We start from the raw sequence: 20,063 nt of genomic DNA on the forward strand, positions 1-20,063 counted from the left end.
CCATTGGTCTATATTTCTGTTTTGTGCCAGTATTGTGCTGTCTTGATGACTGTAACTTTGTAGTATGGTCTGAAGTGAGGAAGCTTGATTCTTCCAGCTCCATTCTTTCTCAAGATTGCTTTGGCTATTCAGGATCATTTGTGTTTCCATACGAATTGTGAAATTTTTTGTTCTAGTTCTGTGAAAAATGCCATTGGTAATTTGATAGGGATCTCATTGAATGTGTAGATTGCATTTGGTAGTATAGTCATTTTCACAATATTGATTCTTCCAACCTGGGAACATGGAATATCTCTCCATCTGTTTATGTTGTCTTTGATTTATTTCATCAGTGTCTTACAATTTTTGGTATACAGTTCTTTTGTGTCCTTAGGTAGGTTTATTCCTAGATATTTTATTCTTTTTGTTGCAGTGGTAAATGGGGTTGTTTCCTTACTTTCTCTTTCTGATTTTTTGTTGTTAGTGTATAAGAATGCAAGTTCTTAATTCTGTGTATTGATTTTGTATCCTGCAACTTTGCTAAATTCATTGATTTGCTCTAGTAATCTTTGATAGAATCCTTAGGGTTTTCCATGTATAGTATCACGTCATCTGCAAATGAGTTTTACTTCTTTTTTCCAATCTGGATTCCTTTTATTTCTTTTTTTTCTCTGATTGTTGTAGTTAGGACTTATGAAACTACAATAATAGTAGTTTATTATGTTGAATAATAGTGGAGAGAGTGGGTACCCTTGTCTTGTTCCTGGTCTTAGAGGGAATGCTTTCAGTTTTTCACCATTGAGAATGTTTGCTGTGGGTTTATCATATATGGCCTTTATTATGTTGAGGTAGGTTCCTTCTGTGCCCATCTTTTGAAGAGCTTTTATCATAAATGGATGCTGAATTTTGTCGACAGCTTTTCTACATCTATTGAAATGACCATATGGCTTTTATCTTTCAGTTGTTAATATGGTGTATCATATTGATTGATTTGCATGTATTGAAGAATCTTTGCATACCTGAGATAAACCCAACTTGATCTTTTTAGTGTTGTTGAATTGTTTGCTAAGGATTTCTGTGTCTATTTTCATCAGTGATACTGGCCTATAATTTTCTTTTTTTGTGAAGTCTTTATCTGGTTTTGGTATCGGGGGGATGGTGACCATGTAGAATGAGATTGGAAATGTTTTTTCCTCTGACATTTTTTGGAAGAGTTTGAGAAAGATAGGCATTAGCTCTTTTCTGAATGTTCGGTGAAATTCACCTGTGAAGCCAGCTGGTGCTGACCTTTTGCGTTCTGAGAGATTGTTTAACTCACAGTTTCGGTGTCGGTGCTTGTGAGGCTTCTTCATAGCTACTGTTTCTTCCTGGTTCCGTCTTGGCAGAAGGAATTTTTCTAAGAATATGTCCGTTTCTTCCAGGTTGTTCATTTTATTGGCATGTAGTTGCTCGTAATAGTTTCTTATGATCCTTTGTATTTCTGCCCTGTCTGTCATAGCCTCTCCTGTTTCATTTCTAATTTTGTTGATTTGATTCTTCTCTTTTTCTTGTTTCTTGATGAGTCTGGTAATGATTTGTCAATTTTGTTTATCTTCTCAAAGAACCAGCTTTTAGTTTTATTAATCTTTACTATTGTTTCTTTCATTTCTTTTTCATTTATTTCTGCTCTGATATTTATGATGTCTTTCCTTCTGCTAACTTTGGGGTTTAAAAATACGGAATACTTCACAAGTTTGCGTGCCATCCTTGCACTGGGGCCATGCTAATCTTCTCTGTATTGTTCCAATTCTAGTACACGTGTTGCTGAAGTGAGCACAGAAGGGCTTTTATATTGAGGAGATAGTTGTAATGTGTTGTGTTACTGTCACTTGTGACCTTTTTGTTTTTCTTGGTGCTTCAGGATTTTTATTATGTTGGAGGTCGGTCTAGTGGAATGAACATAAACCTTGGCTCAGACATACCTGAATTTCAAACATGTTACTAAATCTTACTGACTGTAAATATTCAGGCAAATGACCTTAGTCCAAGGCTGTTTCCTATTTTATAAAGTGGGAATAGTGATGTCAGGATTGTAGATTAAATGAATGTGTTGTACATAGCATAGTATTAGCTCCTAGTAGACACTCTGGGGGAAAAGGCAATGGCACCCCACTCCAGTACTCTTGCCTGGAAAATCCCATGGACGGAGGAGCCTGGTAGGCTGCAGTCCATGGGGTCGCTAAGAATCGGGTACAACTGAGCGACTTCACTTTCACTTTTGTGCATTGGAGAAGGAAATGGCAACCCACTCCAGTGTTCTTGCCTGGAGAATCCCAGGGACAGAGAAGCCTAGTGGGCTGCCGTCTGTGGGGTCGAACAGAGTAGGACATGACTGAAGTGACTTAGCAGCAGCAGCAGCAGCAGCAGCAGCAGCAAACACTCTGGGAATGTTTGCTGATGACATGAATGTAGTGGAAGTATCTTTACTAATTTGAATATTTAAAAAAAATAACAAAACAGGCTTCTTAAGAAACCTGTAAGATTCCCTACTAATATTTTATTTTTTATATCTGGAGTAATTGAATTGCTATAGTAGAAGAACAAAGACATATTTTATGGCTTTCAATTAATTATTACTATTCTTTTGACTTAACCCTCTACTTTTGTCTAGGGGAAAGGAATAACTTCAGTATGAAGGATTCCTATCCAAGAACTTGGAGGTTCTAAGAAACATTCCTTCAAATAAATCTGAAAATCAGTAGTTCTGGAGAGCAGTGATAACCATTGTTATTGACTTCCCAGTTATTTGAATGGCTGAGTTTAGTGGTAAAATCCTTATTCTGTCGTCATTGTGATAAGGAATTCGAGTTGTGACTAAGCCACAAGGCTGCCTCTTAGTTTTAGATTGAGTGTACAACACAGCATTGTCTGTACTGAAATTGAGGGTGTTTGGAAGTTTGAGAATGTTGTACAACTGCTGCCTTGTTAGGTTTGCCCAGAAATGCTGTTCTATAACCTGAAAAATTTTAAAAATTTCTTGTCTGAAAAATTACAGGTCATTACGTAAGGATCTAGTTTACTGATTTAATCATTATTACAGTGTTGCTTTATTTTCATGTACACAGAAAAGGTCTTTGTAAGAAAATCATACTTCTTCTTATTTAAAAAATAATAGCTTAATCATTACTAAAAAAAGGAAGAATGGTTTTGAGTGAATTATATTTGTTTCTTCTTGAATTTATGATTGGGCTGCTTCTTGTAATTAAGGTGGCGTACCTGGTAAAGAATCCACTGCAATGCGGGAGACCTGGATTCGATCCCTGGGTTGGGAAGATCCCCTGGAGAAAGGAAAAGCTACCCACTCTGGTATTCTGGCCTGGAGAATTCCATGGGCTGTATAGTCCATGGGGTTGCAAAGAGTTGTACAAAACTGAGTGCTTTCACTTTCACTGTTGTTTCTTTGTTTCTTGGTATCAGTAGTGGTGATGGTTTTTGCTTTTTTTTTTTGCCTTTTCAGTCACTATAGACATTGGTGAAGAGAAGGCAATGGCACCCCACTCCAGTACTCTTGCCTGGAAAATCCCATGGACAGAGGAGCCTGGTGGGCTGCAGTCCATGGGGTCGCTAGGAGTCCGACACGACTGAGCAACTTCACTTTCACTTTTCACTCTCGCATTGGAGAAGGAAATGGCAACCCACTCCAGTGTTCTTGCCTGGAGAATCCCAGGGACAGGGGAGCCTGGTGGGCTGCCGTCTATGGGGTCGCACAGAGTCGGACACAACTGAAGCGACTTAGCAGCAGCAGCATAGACATTGGTGAGCAGTGATACAAACAGGCTAGAATGAAGTTTATTTTACCTGGTTTCAACTATAATTATGTAACTTTTAGAAGTTTATTTATTTTTAATCCAGGTATCTTACAAAGGTCTAGCTAGAGCAGATGGTTGCCTCATTTTTTATAAATAGTATCTTTTTCACTCTGTTGTTTAGATGCATGGTTTATGTCTTTGGTCAGCATTGTATCCCCAGTGCCTGGCACATGTTAGAGTTTAAGTCTTGTGTTTTTTCAGTTCAAATACACATTTTGTGAAGACACCTTGTGTGCAGTGCAGTCAGGCAGTATCTTCCCCCACTGTGTCCACTTAGCCTTCCTGCCAGGAATTTGAAGAAGAAGATGGAGTGATTGTTTCTGAGAGTCTACCTGTGAATAGTGTTTCTCTGGCAAATTTATCTAAAGGAGGTCATTGTTTTGCCTGAGAGCAAGAAAAGAAATCCAGGCAAGAGTTACCTGGGTTCTAATTGCATAGATACTGACTGGAACTTCCCAGGGACCCAGGCATGAGGAGATCAAGCAACAGCAGATGAGAGCAGGATCCCTAAATTTATAAAAAGCAAATAACAAGATGACATTCTTTACCACGTGTGGTTTACTACAGTTGCCATGCTAAAAATATGCTCTCCAAGATGGGAACCCTGTTTAAAAAACAGACTCACTAGTTTTCTATAGACAATCCATTTTCTATATTATAGTGGTATGCTTTTTCTGAAGTTTAAAACCTTGTAAAAATGATAGTGAGGCAGAGTAGAGGCCAAAGTTAAAAGATTTGAGTTGGTGCTTGCTCACTGTGATGGTGTTGAGACTTTTCTTAAAGATGCTGAGTTATTTCTGAAATTAGCAGATTCTGGCTTTCTTTGATCCTGTGATCACTGGCTCTGTAGGTGGTGGCTTCAGATGTTTCCTCTAGTGTGGTTGCTTATGTGGCCACATCGTATTCTTCATCCAAATTCTCTCTACTTGCCACAGGATGTTTCAGGATTTGTTGCTATCTTATCAACTATGGGCCCGGAGCAAAGACCTAAGCCTTCTTCAGCCTCTAACAGTCTGATATTGGGAGTCAAGGAAGGCAGAAAGGTTTTTGCATTGTCTTCAGTTAATTGTACATTTTAAATTGAGGTGCTTTTATCTAAAGTGAAATGTACAGATGAATTTTGACGAATGTATATACTTATGTATATGTAACTATAACCAATACCTCTTTTGACATAGAATATTTCTATCACTCCCCATATTTCCCTCATGCTCATTCCATTCAGTCCACACTTAGGCAGCTACTGTTGTGATTATTATCACTGTAGATTAGTTCTGTGTATTTGTAAATGTCATATAAGTAGAAGTACATAGTGTTGCTTTTTCTGTTTGACTTCTTATGTTCAACATAGTGTGTTTGTCATCCATGTTGTTGCATGTATCAGAGTGCGTTCTTTTTTGTCTCTGTGTGCTATTCCATTGTACAGATACAATTCAGTATATCCATTCTTCTGCTGGTGAATATTGGAGTTGTCTTCAGCTTTGGCTGTTCTGAATAGAGCTGCTATAACACAAGCATTCTTGTACTGACCTTTCTGGTAGACATCTGTCTTGGTTAGGTAGCTAGGAGTGTATGTGCTAGCCCAAAGAGTGTGTGTTTTTATAAGAAACCACCAAGGGGTTTTCTCCGGCGGTGAGACTGTTTTATAAGCCCAGGAGCCAAGTACAAGAGTTTCAGTTGTTTCCTGTTTCCCCAACATTTGGTGGTGTTTGGTTGCTTTTAATTTTAGTAATTCTTGTGAATGAGAAGTTGTTTTTGCATGTGATTTAATTTGCATTTCCTTGATGGCTGATGTTATTGAGTACATTTTCATATGTTTATCAACTGTCTAATAGTCAACTAATAGAGGGTAAATAGTCAACTATTTGTGTTTTACCCATTTTTTCCACTTTTAAAATATTTGAATGGTGAACAGCTGAATTACAATATTGACTGAATTCTGTGATCATTTACCTTTCTAACCCAGATTTCAGCTTTCATATCCAAACCTGACACCCTTCTTGCTTCAAGCAGTGATGATAACCACTCTACCTAAAAGACTTGTGAAAGTGAAGTGCAAGTCACTCAGTCGTGTCCAGTTCTTTGCAACCCCATGGACTATACTGTCCATGAAGTTCTCCAGGCCAGAATAGTGGAGTGGGTGGCCATTCCCTTCTCCAGGGGATCTTCCCAACCCAGAGATTGAACCCAGGTTCCTCGTATCATAGATGGATTCTTTACCAACTGAGCCACAAGGGAAGCACCGAAAGACTTGTAGGAGATATTCTGCACAGTCGTCGAGTTTTTTCAGTAGACTTCAGTCTTAAACTATCACAAAGAAATAGAAATATCTACTAACAACTTTAGATGGACACTTATAGTTTTATGTTTTAAAAATCTGTAATCACCAAGCTTTTTAGTTTATAGGCTGTGAGAAAAGTTATTGAATATAAAGGCAGACCAGTGTGTATTGAAGCTGGATGGAAGTGAGACCAGATTAGGTGTGTCTTGTGTACTGTGCTTAGGAGTTTAGGTTTATCCTACAGAGCAGTAGTTTTCAGAAGTTCTGCAGTCACCCGAGGGTTGCTGATTCTCTCTATGCACGCTGTTTCTCTTCTCCCCTGCTCTCTCTTCACCTGTTCAATGCTTTTCTCTCATTTGAACAAAGGGTTCGGCATGTAAAAAGTTTAGCAACTGCTGCTAAATTGTTGACATTTCCTATTCTGGCAGCAGTATAGAGGGTAGATGAGAGGGGCGGGAGACAATGACAGGGAGATTACTAGGGACGCTATTCAAATCGTTTGGGCAAGAAGCAGATAGCATGTGCTTATTAAGCAGTACTAGAAAGGTGGGATCCAGTGTAAGGCTATTTAAGAGGTGGACTCACGTAGACTTAGGGATGAAGTTAAGTGGGTGACAGAGATGTGGGGACAGGCAAGGGTAGTTTCTAACAGATGATGGGAAGCAAGATAATATCCAGATTTCTCCTTTCCCCCCTTATTTAACATTCAGAAAAGTTCCAAGTACAGTACTAAGAATTTATTTTGCCCCAGAACCGTTTGATAAGTCATCAAAATGATGTTGTCACCCTCAGACACTTGAGTATGTGTTTCTTATAAACAGGGACATTCTTCTGAATAACCACAATATAGCCATTAAAATCAGGATGTTGGTATATTAGATTGTCTGTTCTTTAGACCCCATTTGAGTTTCACCAGTTGTTCAAACAGTATCTCGTATAAGGACAAGAGTCCATTCAATATCATGTGTTGCATTTATGATCATGTATCCAGAATAGTCCCTGATCTGTTTTTTTTTCCCCCCGTCCCTTTAACTCCTGAAGATTGCAGGCCATTTTGAACTAGGACCCTTAATTTGAGTTTGTTTCCTGTTTCCTCATTTGTGGACTCAGTTCATGGATTTGTTGACAGGAATATCCCAGGAGTGATGCTGTGTTGCTCTCATTGCTTCCTATTAAGTAAGCGTAATTTCAGTTTGTCCTAACACTAATATTCACTTCCAGCCTTCCTCAGTATTCTTACACTGGGGAAACACTTAAAATTTATTCTATCAATGACTCGCGGTAGCTTGAACAGTTAAGATGTAGATACAGTGATTCATTGATAATTGTCAGTGCTCTTTTGAGTATAGGATGCTTTTTCCCCCCTGTGAACATGTTTATATTTGGCAAATTTATTAACCTCTTCTTTTTGTGTAGTTTCTTCCTTCCTACCAAGGATGTCAGCTCCAATTCAAGTTAATTGAGCAGACAGAGGAAATTCGTTTTTTCTTTTTTTTAAACTTTACCTTCTTAACCTTGTCCAAATAGGCCTTATCACAGATTTTTGCTACTGTACATGTAAGAGCATTCCTCCTTTCTGCCCCAGTATTCAGGACTAAACATTTTAGCCAACTTTTCTTGGGAAAAATACAACACCCTGGTAATTAAGCTTCCCTTACTTTAACTTAATCTATTTTAGGGAATTCCCCTGTGGTCCAGTGGTTAGGACTTGTTGCTTTCACTGTTGAGGGCCTGGGTTCAATCCCTGGTCAGAGAACGAAGATCCCACAAGCCACACAGTGTGGCCAAAAAAAGAAAAGAGAGGTTAATCTCTTATCATTCCATGAATTTTGAGAACTCATAAGAAACGTAATGCATTTCATGTAACTAGCTTAAACCAAAATGGGACTTAATTTTTCTTAATGTAGACTCAGCAGATTTAATTTAAATAAAGGTTGTAAATTAATTTTAACAACATGAAAATTTATTGACAGTGTTGAATAGTAAAGCAACCAAAACCATAAGCCAAAGTAATATGAATGAAAATATTGTCTAGACACAATTTTATATAAAACTTTGAAAAAGCATTTGCTTATTCAGTGACATGGTCAAGTTCAAATATAGGCCAAACAGTTAGAAAATTACTTCTTTTATTTCAAATATAGGCCAAACAGTTAGAAAATTACTTCTTTTATAGGCTCATATATGCTGAAAGTATTGTTTTTGAATCTTAAAAATTATATTTACCTCTTTTGCTTGGTTTTTGCTTTAGAAATACCATTCAGGGTCAAACATGAGATAAGCAAGCGCATACAAATTTTTCTTTCAACTGAAATGAGAGCAGTTTTTTAGCTTACTATTTTAAATGTTCACTGAATAAATAAAAGATTGTTCAAATGTATGAGAAGTTGAAACCGCAGCATAATGTTCATTGTTTCCTATGAATAGCAGGATATTCTTTTCTTCGCAGAAATCCAGAACTTTTCCGTGCAGATCAGTAAAACTCATCTTGAATGTATTAGACTGCTGCTGCTTACTCTTTTTTTTTTTTTCAAGTCAGTTTCTCGCTATCAGATGATTCAGGAAAAGAGAACCTGTTCATTGATACACTTGTTTTGAAAGGGAACGAACCTGAGTTCAGTGTATTCTGCGGCTTCCCCAGGTGGTTCTCATGAGACTTGAGACTTGCTGGTATCTTCTTCACTGGAGCTCCAGCAGCAGTGGAAACATTTCAAGTTTCCTTTTTGTAACACAGTGTTTTCCAGAAGGGCATTTTCCTTTTAAATCCAAAAATCTTGTCCCTTGAAGTCAAAACCATTAGAGACTGAAGAGTGTGAAATCTGCAGCCATTCTTCATCTTCACAGTATTACTACAAAACAAACTCTGTTCTTCTGTTGTCTTAAAAGGACCCCTTTCAGCTCACATACCCTGTTGAGAACTTTTCCTTAGCTAAGCCACTGGATTTCTTTACATAGCAGATGATATTCTTTAAATATTCTAGAGTGAAATGGCCTTTGTTTAATGAGGATAACCATTTTGTGGTGTCTTCCAGAACATTTTTATATCATCCTAAGTGTTTTTGACAACAGTACATGAATACCTTCTGTGTCAGGTCAGGTTCCCCAGAGAAACAGATGTGCAGGAAGTCTCATCCAGACAGAGTTAGCTGTTGGGGCATTCCTGCCATGCTCCGTCATTTGTTTTGCTGGGGAAGCCTAGAGGAAGCGTGGCAGGTATTACTGTTAGAGTGGATTCCAGGATGAGGTACCTGGGGGCTATGGAGCAGCTCTGCTCCCATAGCAGATTCTGTTGAAGGGGTATCTGAGCAGTGGCCCCCACACCCTGAATATCCCTGTGGGCTCTGACACCTTCCTGCCTTCTTCTCCACTGTTTGGATCCCTCCTCAGCCTTCATGGTCAGGCTCTTTCCTCCCACCATCCCCCCCACACACCTGACTCCACTTTATGGCTTTAGAATTGAATTGCTCAGGGGAGAGGATAGTAGAAGGAAGTTGAAGAGGGCAAGCCATTCAGATTTTCTAAATCTGCAACTGACTAGAATACAGTTCCATTCACTGAGAGAAAATAGGAAGAGGATCTAAGAATTCTGAGAGTGCACAGGAATTTGGGTTTTAAAATAATGAATTTGGGGCAACTGTGGGATATCTTGATATAGCTAGTGGACTCAGTGGAGGAGTTTGGCTGGAGAGAGTGGAGTTGGTTGTCATTAACTTCTGTGTGATACTTAAAACCCAAGGTTGCAAAGAAATTTCAGAGAAGGAAGGAGCTGGCAGTGAAGAACAAAGGAGCTGCCTGCGGGACAATACCAAGGAAAGGATGATCTCAAGGGAGACTAAGAGGCGTGAGAGTTGTAAAGAGAGGGGAAGTCATTGCCAGTCCTGTAAAAAGCTACAAAAATGGCAAAAGACCCAGTGGGATTTGGCAACCAGTGTGAAATTCAGTTTCAGTTTAGTAAACCCAGATTGCAGATGTAGTGGAGTTGAATGGGGATGAGGAATTAAATGTGGCCAGACAGAAATATGTACTGTAAGTTAAATAACATATAAAAAGTAGATATTGTCATGTGAGCTGAGAAATAGTTATGCATCCTTTCTAGTGAAGATGCATGTGATTGATGAGGCGTGTGAATTTGAAATGTTCAGTTCAGAACCCTAAAACTTAACGAATACTGGCTGCTTATATGAATACTTGTATGATGTGCCCTGTGGTGTTTATCTTGTTAATCTACAGCACTGAGAATCTGTTCAGCCCATTTTGCAGTCCCTAAAACACTTTCACTTTTAAGCTGCACATATGATTTCCCAGTTGGCTGCACTATGTGAGATGTGGAACTAGAAATACTCAACAAATTATGTGTTTTTGAAGTAGTAATCTTTTTAGTCACACATTTTTTATAGCATGTGCTGAAAATAGCAAAAAAATTGATAAAGGTAAAAATTATTTTTATGACTTAGAGGATGATAATTTATAAAAAATGTTAAGGTTTTAGATTTATATCCTCTCAATTTCAAGAGTACTGTAAGTGCTTGTTCAGTACAGATCACAACTTTAAATACTGTGTTTTAAATAATTGGTACTTTTTTGTATCTGGCTTGTAGGTCTTCTTTAATGAGGAAAAATTGCTCAGCACATGGCTGGCTTTAACAAGATTTAATAACTATTTACTCAGTAAATGTGTTGAGGACCTACTAAGCCAAGCATTTTTGTAGGTCCTGAAAATACTGGTGAAAAAGGAAAGTCTCTTTCCTTATGTAGCTTAAATTCTAGTGGGAGGAGGCAGATAATGTAGGAAGAAATTAATGGATAGATAGATGGGCCCTGTATATAACAGACAATATTCCAGTGTGTTGATACAGTACTGTGGAGAAGAATGAAGCAGGGCAAAGGGGAAGGGGGAATAATGTGATGCAAGGGAGTGAAAAATACTAGCAAAGTAATGCTCAAAATTCTCCAAGCCAGGCTTCAATGATACGCGAACTGTGAACTTCCAGATGTTCAAGCTGGATTTAGAAAAGGCAGAGGAACCAGAGATCAAATTGCCAACATCCGTTGGATCTTCAAAAAAGCAAGAGAGTTCCAGAAAACATCTACTTCTGCTTTATTGACTACATCAAAGCCTTTGACTGTGTGGATCACAACAAACTGTGGAAAATTCTGAAAGAGATGGGAATACCAGACCACCTGACCTGCTATTGAGAAACCTGTATGCAGGTCAGGAAGCAACAGTTAGAACTGGACATGGAACAACAGACTGGTTCCAAATAGGAAAAGGAGTACATCAAGGCTGTATATTGTCACCCTGCTTATTTTACTTATATGCAGAGTACATCATGAGAAACCCTTGGCTGGAAGAAGCACAAGCTGGAATCAAGGTTTCCAGGAGAAATACCAATAACCTCAGATATGCAGATGACACCACCCTTATGGCAGAAAGTGAAGAACTAAAGAGCCTCTTGATGAAAGTGAAAGAGGAGAGTGAAAAAGTTGGCTTAAAACTCAACATCAGAAAGCGAAGATCATGGCATCCAGTCCAATCACTTCATGGCAAATAGATGGGAAAACAATGGAATGTGTAAGACACTTTATTGTTTTGGGCTCCAAAATCACTGCAGATGGTGACTGCAGTCATGAAATTAAAAGGCACTTGCTCCTTGGAAAAAAAGCTATGACCAACCTAGACAGAATATTAAAAAGCAAAGACATTACTTTGCCAACAAAGGTCCGTCTAGTCAAAGCTATGGTTTTTCAGTAGTCATGTATGGATGTGAGAGTTGGACTTTAAAGAAGGTTGAGTGCTAAAGAATTGATGCTTTTGAACTGTGGTGTTGGAGAAGACTCTTGAGAGTCCCTTGGACTGCAAGGAAATCCAACCAGTCCATCCTAAGGGAAATCAATCTTGAATGTTCATTGGAAGGACTGATGCTGAAGCTGAAACTCCAGTACTTTGGCCACCTGATGTGAAGAACTGACTCATTGGAAAAGACCCTGAGGCTGGGCAAGATTGAAGGCAGGTGGAGAAGGGGCTGACAGAGGGTGAGATGGTTGGATGGCATCACTGACTTGATGGACGTGAATTTGAGTAATGGGAGTTGGTGATGGACAGGGAAGCCTGGTGTGCTGAAGTCCATGGGGTCGCAAAGAGTTGGGCACGGCTTAGCAACTGAACTGAAGGAAATGATTATTTAAAATAAGATTATTAGGAAAAGTGAGTTTATTAAAGGTTGTTTGAAAAGAGTCCTAAAGAAAATAATGGAAAGAACCATGCAGATATGTCAGGGAGAGCATTCAGGCAGAAGCTTTATCCAGTGCAGAAACTCTGAGGCAGCAGCATATTTTCCTCTTTCAGAAAGAGTGCCAAAGTGAAAAAGAGAATAGCAGAGTATGAGCTCAGAGTGATGGGATGGCATATATCATACAGGCAACAATTAAAAAAAATAACTTTCTTTGTGAGTGAGATGGGAAGCTCTTGGTGGATTTTGAGTAGCAGAGTGATACTAAGTAAGTGGTATTTAGTATGTTTTCCAGATACTTACTTTGAATCAGTTTGAGCATAGTGATTAATAATAAATATTAATTTGTCATATAGAGAGTTCAGAATATGAAGTTGGAGTTTTACTAAGTGGTGTGGTCAGAGAAGAAATCTTGGTGATTACGGAGGCTCTTTTAGGATTCAGGGACAAACCGAACCTGCTTACAGAAAGTGATTCCAAGCTTTGATGATGAGTACAGTTTGGTTGATTTTTCCTGCCATCTATGTCTTAAAACTTCTTAAATGCCTGTAGATCAATCATAGTGGTTTCTGAAAATGTTAGTATCGCACAGTCCTTTGGAGGCTTTGGCAGATTTCTTAGATCACCCACTGTACGTCAGGTAACCAGTATTCCTCAGTGACTACTGTGATTTCAAAGTTAGTCTTTGCCTGAGAATCTTCTTTGGAGGCTCACAACTCTAATTCCGTCTGAGATAGGCTCTCAGAGCTCACTTTAACAGCTATACTGTGCCTGCTTTATAACTCCTTTAGGCAGCCTAATATAAGCAGTTCAAATGGTTATGAATAATCAAACGTCTTTTGTGAAGCAGTGTTCATAAGCATCTGTTAAAAGTTCATGAGAAACTTAAAAAAAAAAACACTGAAATTAGGTCTGAAGTGCTGTTAAATTAACCAGCTATAATGACTAAAAGTCACCTATATTTTTTGGAACTTGGGGAAAGTCAGAGTATTTCTCTTTTATCTCAGTAACCTAATTATTGAATTTTTTTGAATAGCAGTTATCATAATCGGTTCAGTTCAGTTGCTCAGTCACGTCCGACTCTTTGCAACCCCATGGACTGAAAAATACCAGGCTTCCTTGTCCATCACCAACTCCCGGAGCTTGCTCGAACTCATGTCCATTAAGTCCGTGATGCCATCCAACCATCTCATCCTCTGTCATCCCCTTCTCCTCCCGCCTTCAGTCTTTCCCAGCATCAGGGTCTTTTCCAGTGAGTCATTTCTTTGCATCAGATGGCCGAAGTATTAAGAGTTTCAGCTTCAGCATCACTCCTTCCAATGAATATTCAGGACTGATCTCCTTTAGGATTGACTGGTTGGATCTCCTTGCAGTCGAAGGGACTCTCAAGAGTCTTCTCCAACACCACAGTTCAAAAGCATCAATTTTTCAGTGCTCAGCTTTCTTTATAGTCCAACTCTCGCCTCCATACATGACTGCTGGAAAAACCGTAGCTTTGACGAGCATCTCTTCCTTTAGATGCCCTTAGTTCAGGCCTCTCTGGACTTTGCTGTTGCCAGGAGAAGCCTGTGCTCCCCATTTGATAGGAGGGGAAGTGGTACCCCTGCTCCCTTTTCTGTCTCCAGCCATTATTGTACACAAAGTCTTAATATGGGCTATCTGCTCTTTTGATTCCTATGTGAAAAATTTAGTGATGAATACCTATATTGAGCTTTTAATTTCTTTGGTCATTTATCCTTTGTAGTTTACCGGAACCGTAGCAAGAAATAAGTAATGCTGTGGCTTCTTCACAGGTAGATATCTCAGAATACTGTGTGGCTCTTGAATCACAATCGGTGTACTATCTACAGGATTTAGATACAGTACGTAAATCCAGCCTCATTATTTGAAGGTTCTTCATTTGTGAATTTGCCTACTCATTAAATTTATTTGTAGCACCAAAATTCAGTACTTATGGTGCTTTCACAGTAATTTGTAGATGTTTGCATGCATAGAGTGGCAAAGTATTTGAGTCACCTTCATGGACTTTCCCATCTGAGGTTGAACAAGGTGGCATTCTGGTTTCTTGTTTCAGCTTTCATATCCTAAACAAGTGTCCATTTCGTGGTCTGTTTAGTGAAATATTTTCACTACAAGCTTGCCGTACTTGTTACGGTGACTTTGCTGTTTAAGATGATCCCTACGCTGCTTTGAGGTGCTGCCTGGTGTTGTGATGTGCCTTATGGAGAGCATACCTGTTAGATAAGCTTCATTCAGTTGACTGACTTCAGTGTTAATGAATGTATTATATATTATTAATGAATAGCATGTCTTGAGAAATACACATAGGAAAAGATTATGTATTGATCAGTTGGCAAAAACGTGACTAGAGGCTTGCAGGAACTTAGTCTTGTATTTCTGTTGGAAACACTTGTTTGGTATTTATGACAACTTTATAGAACACAATTACTGTGAATAATAAAATTTAATTAAGCATAGTGATTTATAGAGACTTTAGGTTTAACCATTTCATCATTCCTTCTCTCTGAAACCATTGTTTTAGATTTGTTTAAATACATGCGTAAAGAGTTGTATTGTAAAATTTAATTTTACCATAGGTTCAGGTTAAAAGTCATTGATTGACATTTTTAAACATTATCCTCTAGAAAATTAGGGGCTTCCCAGGTCGCTCAGTGGTAAAAATTGCACCCGTCAATGCAGGAGATGCAAGAGATGCATATTTAATCCCTGGGTTGGGAAGATCCCCTGGAGAAGGTAATGAGAACCGACTCCAGTATTCTTGACTGGAAAATTCCCTGGACAGAGGAGCCTGGCAGACTACAGTCCATCGAGTTGCAAAGAGTTGGACACGACTGAGCACACATGCTCTAGAAAATTAATCTGTGCCTGGAATATATATACTGAGTGCTCAGTGAGTGTTTTAGAGTAATAATCTTCTAGCATTGTAGTGATTCCGGTTTTGGAGAAGAGGCCAGTGTCAGTGTCAGGACTTTGGCATATTTAGTTATGCAGACTAAGGCACATGAAAGAAAGCCCAGTTGAATGTCACCTTCTGGTTCCTGCTTTGCTGGGGTCACACAGACTCGGACACGACCGAAGCGACTTCGGCAACAGCAGCAGCAGCTTGAAGCTAGCAAACTTGAAAAATACTGAATCTCTTTGAACTCTTTCACTTTGTCTGTGAAGTGCGGAGCGTTTTCAATTTAAAATTTCCATGATTTTCTTTTATCAGTATTATTCTTGACCTTAAATCATTTCCAGTCTCATCATGCTCAGTTGTCAAAAAAAATCATGCAATTTAATGTCAAAATATATTAGCCATCAGAGTTTGTTTTATCGACCTCATGTTCAGTCTCACTGGTTGTTGGTAAAAATGTAAGTCATGTATTTGATATATCTTGACATCATATACTGGTAAGATTCAGAAATAAAGGAACACTCTTAAAGTTTACATATTTTTTTTTAGGGCATAGGATTCTGTTTGTTGGTGGTTGTGTTACATATGACACAAGTGTCCTAAATCATACAGAAGTTTTCTCTAAAAAAGTTTAAAATTAGAATTTTGAAAAGCAAAAATATGCTTTTATTAATACCCCATTTATGAACATTTCCTGTATGGCAGTTTTCAAGTTTTAGATTATGGGTGCTTAAGTTTTTTTTTTTTTTTTTAATAAACTATTTTAACTATCTTTAAAATTTTTCCCCCTTAAAAGTGTTTAATAGTTGATTCTGATTTTGTTAGTTATTAGATATTTATTATTTTAATTTGGTCATTGGTTTATTTAATAGATTATTATTAGAAAGAATGAATTTCCTAAAATACTGTTTTTTTCAATTAATACCAACAGAAAGTGAAATTTTTTCCTCTTAATTTCTATATATTTATTACTGTTTTCCACTCTCAAAATGAGTCAGAAAAATCCAATCCAATAAAATTGATGCATAGGAATTTTTATGTAAATCTATTAGTTGGATATTTTCAGCCTCTTTAGATATTCTAGAATTCTTGTAATTTGACTTTCCACTTTGTTATTACATGTTTTTTATTGACTTTTCTTTAAATCTGATTCTTCTACTTGGATATACCATTATTGATCTATAAGAATCTGTATTACTTTGAAATCTGTTTACATGCCTCACTGTAAGTATGCGTCAGTAACTTTTACTGGCTTAACACGTTTCTTCTCTGTTCTCAATATAACACTCAAGGTTATACAATGATAGTCATTTGTGTTGTCGTTCATCATTGAGAAGTGTTCTTTGTTGACCAATACTGATACTATTTTAGAAATGCCAGTTATAAACTTTCTATTTGTTGATAGGTAAACTGCTTACCAACAGTCTCCTCTCTTCTTTACACACATTCTTTATGATTTGTTTTATGACCTTTGTTCTCTCTCTCTCTCTTTTTTCATTTTGGTAAGTTGTTCTTAATACGTCATTTAACCTGTTTTAATCTTGTGAAAATACGCCTGTTAGGTTGGTACACAAAGAGCAACTTTTTTGGAACTTGCATTATACCAGGCAATGTCGCTTACTTCATGTTGTTCTGTGCATCAATATCCAAGTACAAAATGTTCTTGTTAGTGTTAGGAGAGCTAAACTTTAGACACAGTTTCTAAAGCAGAGTTTGAGTCTAGCTTTGAAGAAAACCTGTGTATAGCAGATTTCCCGTTATGTACACAGAGGTACTGCATGTGTGCGTGCAGGTGTGTGTGTGTGTGTTTTTCATTTTTATGTTATTTTTCATCTGACTTCCTTCCAACTGTTCCCACATTAAGAAATATGGTGAAAGAGATAAATTTAAAGTATTTAATTAATACTATTTTGCTTTCCCAGTCTCTTAATTCTACTTTTATCAGTATCAGACTTCACTTAATAGAAACTGCTTCTACAGTAGTGACTTGTGTGTTACTGAATGCAGTGGTCAGTTCTTTGTTGTCGTCCTACTTCATCCATAGCCATTCTTGTCATCATTTACTTCCTCCTGCTGGGTAAGCTTTCTCAACTTGGCTTTACCAGTACCACTCTTTCTTGGTTTTCCTATTTAGTCATCTTTGCTGGCTATTCCTCTTCTTTTAGGATGATGGAGTGTCTCAGGGGTCCATCTTTAAAGCTCTTTCTTTATTTGAACTTCTAGTGTAATTAAAATTCAAGAATTTTCCCCCCAACTGTAGCTTATTTCTTAGAAATGATTGATTATAGAAAAGAAAATTAAATACTGCTGTTTTAAAACTATCTTTTGGACTTTCTTGACCCCATCTTAAAGCTTGCAGTGAGACCTGTGGACCTTTGGGGGAGTGACCATCTATTGGCAAGGATTGGGAAAGTGGATAAGGCTGTTTTATTTCAAGATCATTGTAACATAAAGTAGTTACTCTTGGGACATGATAGAAAATGAATATTGTATTTCCTTCTCTTGAAATCCTTAAAGATACTTTTTAAAGGGATTTTATATGGACTTGTGTAACGTGTTGGCATTATTTTCTGTAACCTCAGTTATGTCCATGTAGATATTTGCAAAGGATGAAATCTAAGAATGAACGTTATGGAAAGATTCTATATCAGATCAAATTTTAAAGCCACTGTTAAAAGCATAAAAGTAAACATGCTTGACACATAAAATTTGAGAAATACAGTAAAAATTGAGTTAAAGCACCTATCATACCACTGCCTAAATGCAGTTTATATTTTGAAATATTGTTTTCAATCTAGTCATTATGCAGTTTAAAAATCATTCTGTGATCGTATAATGTCCTGCATTTTGCCCTTCACATAGTATAATATCCATGTTTTCACAAGTTTTTTTATGAGCAACATGTTTAGAGGTATTTAGTTTAGATATACTAAACATATCCCATCTCATGGGCTCCTTTGTCTTGAACATTTGGGTTTTGATTCTTTTAATTTGCATTTATGTTTATTTTTGTTTTTGTGGATAAAGCTGCAGTGAGTGTCCTCTGCATCACTTTTTTTTTCTGTTTTAGGAATACTTCCTTAGAGATTGCCAGAAGTGGAGTGACTGGGTCAGAGGGTATGAACTTATGAATTTTTTTTTTTCTTTTCTTTTCTTTGAAATAAACTTTTTAATTTATTTGCTGTCTGGTTGATTTATATTCATTATGAAAAACAAAAATCATAGTGATTATATTTGGAACTCAGAAAACTGTCTAAAGGCAAACTTCTGTGATCAGAAAAGTTTGGGAAATTCCTAAGGTTTAAAAAAAAAAAAAAAGCCTTTTAATCTTGGTTTATCTCAGCATTTCCTGTACTTAACTGAGCATTGAATAGGTTTTTTCTGATATACTTTTTAACATTTTGTGGAAGTTTGGTTAAGGGTATAGTTTATGAGCTACTGATCTAAAATTTAAGAATATTTTGTTGGTTAGATTGTGTTGTGTTGGTCAAAGCAAATAAACTATAAACCTTCGTTCTAAAATTATTTTTAAAAGGAGATTAAAATAAAGCTATTTACTATATGACTTTTGTGTATCTTTATAAAGTCTCATAACTTTTTAAAGTTTCTCTTGATTTCAAAAGAACATTTTAATGTCTGCATGGCATCTAATCTTTTTACAATCTGTATTAAAATTTGGAGTACAGACATACAACATGAAAGTAGAATATAATGTAGATTTAAAAACCTTTCTTCCCCCCTCATTTTTCTCTACAGAATGTGAAAACCTTTGCATCTTCTGATAGCCTAGCCAAGGTCCAAGAAGTAGCAAGCTGGCTTTTGGAAATGAATCAGGAACTGCTCTCTGTGGGCAGCAAAAGACGACGCACTGGAGGCTCTCTGAGAGGTAACCCTTCCTCAAGCCAGGCTGATGAGGAGCAGATGAACCGTGTGCTGGAGGAGGAGCAGCAGCAGCCCAGACACCAGGAGGAGGAGCACGCGGCGAGGAATGGGGAAGTCGTGGGAGCGGAGCCTAGGCCTGGAGACCAGAACGATCCCCAGCAAGGGCAGCTGGAAGAGAACAACAACCGGTTTATTTCCGTAGATGAGGACTCCTCTGGAAACCAGGAAGAACAAGAGGAAGACGAAGAACATGCTGGTGAACAAGATGAGGAGGATGAAGAGGAAGAGGAAATGGACCAGGAGAGTGATGACTTTGATCAGTCTGATGACAGCAGCAGGGAAGATGAACACACACATAGGAACAGTGTCACAAACTCTAATAGTATCGTGGACCTGCCTATTCACCAGCGCTCCTCCCCGTTCTATACAAAGACCACAAAAGTGAGTACCTTCAGTCTGCTCTTCACCTGGGAAATTTTACATATCCGTGTTAATTGTGGTGAAACTTTCCTCACAGTCTTTGTATCTTTGCAAAATTAATATTCGGTTGTATAGTAATAAAATGAACCAGTTTTTCTTTTTTTTTTTAACAGAAGATATTAGAAATCCTGGTAATGGGACAGTATTATTAAATGGAGAGAAGGCGCCTATTACTATGAAAAATGATTAATACCAAATTTCATCATCAATTTTGTCCCTGGGACAGGGGTTAATAGGTTGTGTGCAGTGCAGAGGGTTGGAGTGAAACATGATTTGTGTGGATCAAGTAGTGAAGGTCTCATTTACCAAGTGCAGCTGGTCTGATGGGCTGTGTACTCACAGGCCTTACCCCACGGCACAAGTTACCAGAAGTTACGTCAAATTGGTTTTCTTATGGTGATTATTAAGGTATATTCTTTGTAAACAGTTTTCTCTTTGTTATGTAA

At 37.7% G+C, this 20,063-nt stretch overlaps 1 protein-coding gene and 1 non-coding gene across 5 annotated transcripts in view; one reads left to right on the forward strand and one right to left on the reverse strand.

Moving 5' to 3' along the window:
* The window catches only part of FBXW7 (F-box and WD repeat domain containing 7), a 224,502-nt gene that overhangs the window by 110,162 nt on the left and 94,277 nt on the right, over positions 1-20,063 (forward strand). Inside the window, exons 3-4 of one of the 4 annotated variants that reach the window (XM_059876139.1) lie at positions 18,326-18,372; positions 19,012-19,578. In XM_059876139.1, coding sequence (XP_059732122.1) covers positions 19,081-19,578 — 498 coding nt within the window. In that variant the 5' untranslated portion in view covers positions 18,326-18,372; positions 19,012-19,080. Of the gene's footprint in view, positions 1-16,256; positions 18,373-19,011; positions 19,579-20,063 lie in introns of those variants that run through there. The other 3 variants (XM_059876141.1, XM_024977414.2, XM_059876140.1) reach the window with 3 other exon arrangements.
* Positions 1,689-1,795, reverse strand: LOC112442122 (U6 spliceosomal RNA). The gene has a single exon (XR_003030129.1). It is a non-coding gene; the product is annotated as a U6 spliceosomal RNA (small nuclear RNA).

Source organism: Bos taurus, chromosome 17 (assembly GCF_002263795.3).
Source record: "Bos taurus isolate L1 Dominette 01449 registration number 42190680 breed Hereford chromosome 17, ARS-UCD2.0, whole genome shotgun sequence".
NCBI lineage: Eukaryota > Metazoa > Chordata > Mammalia > Artiodactyla > Bovidae > Bos > Bos taurus.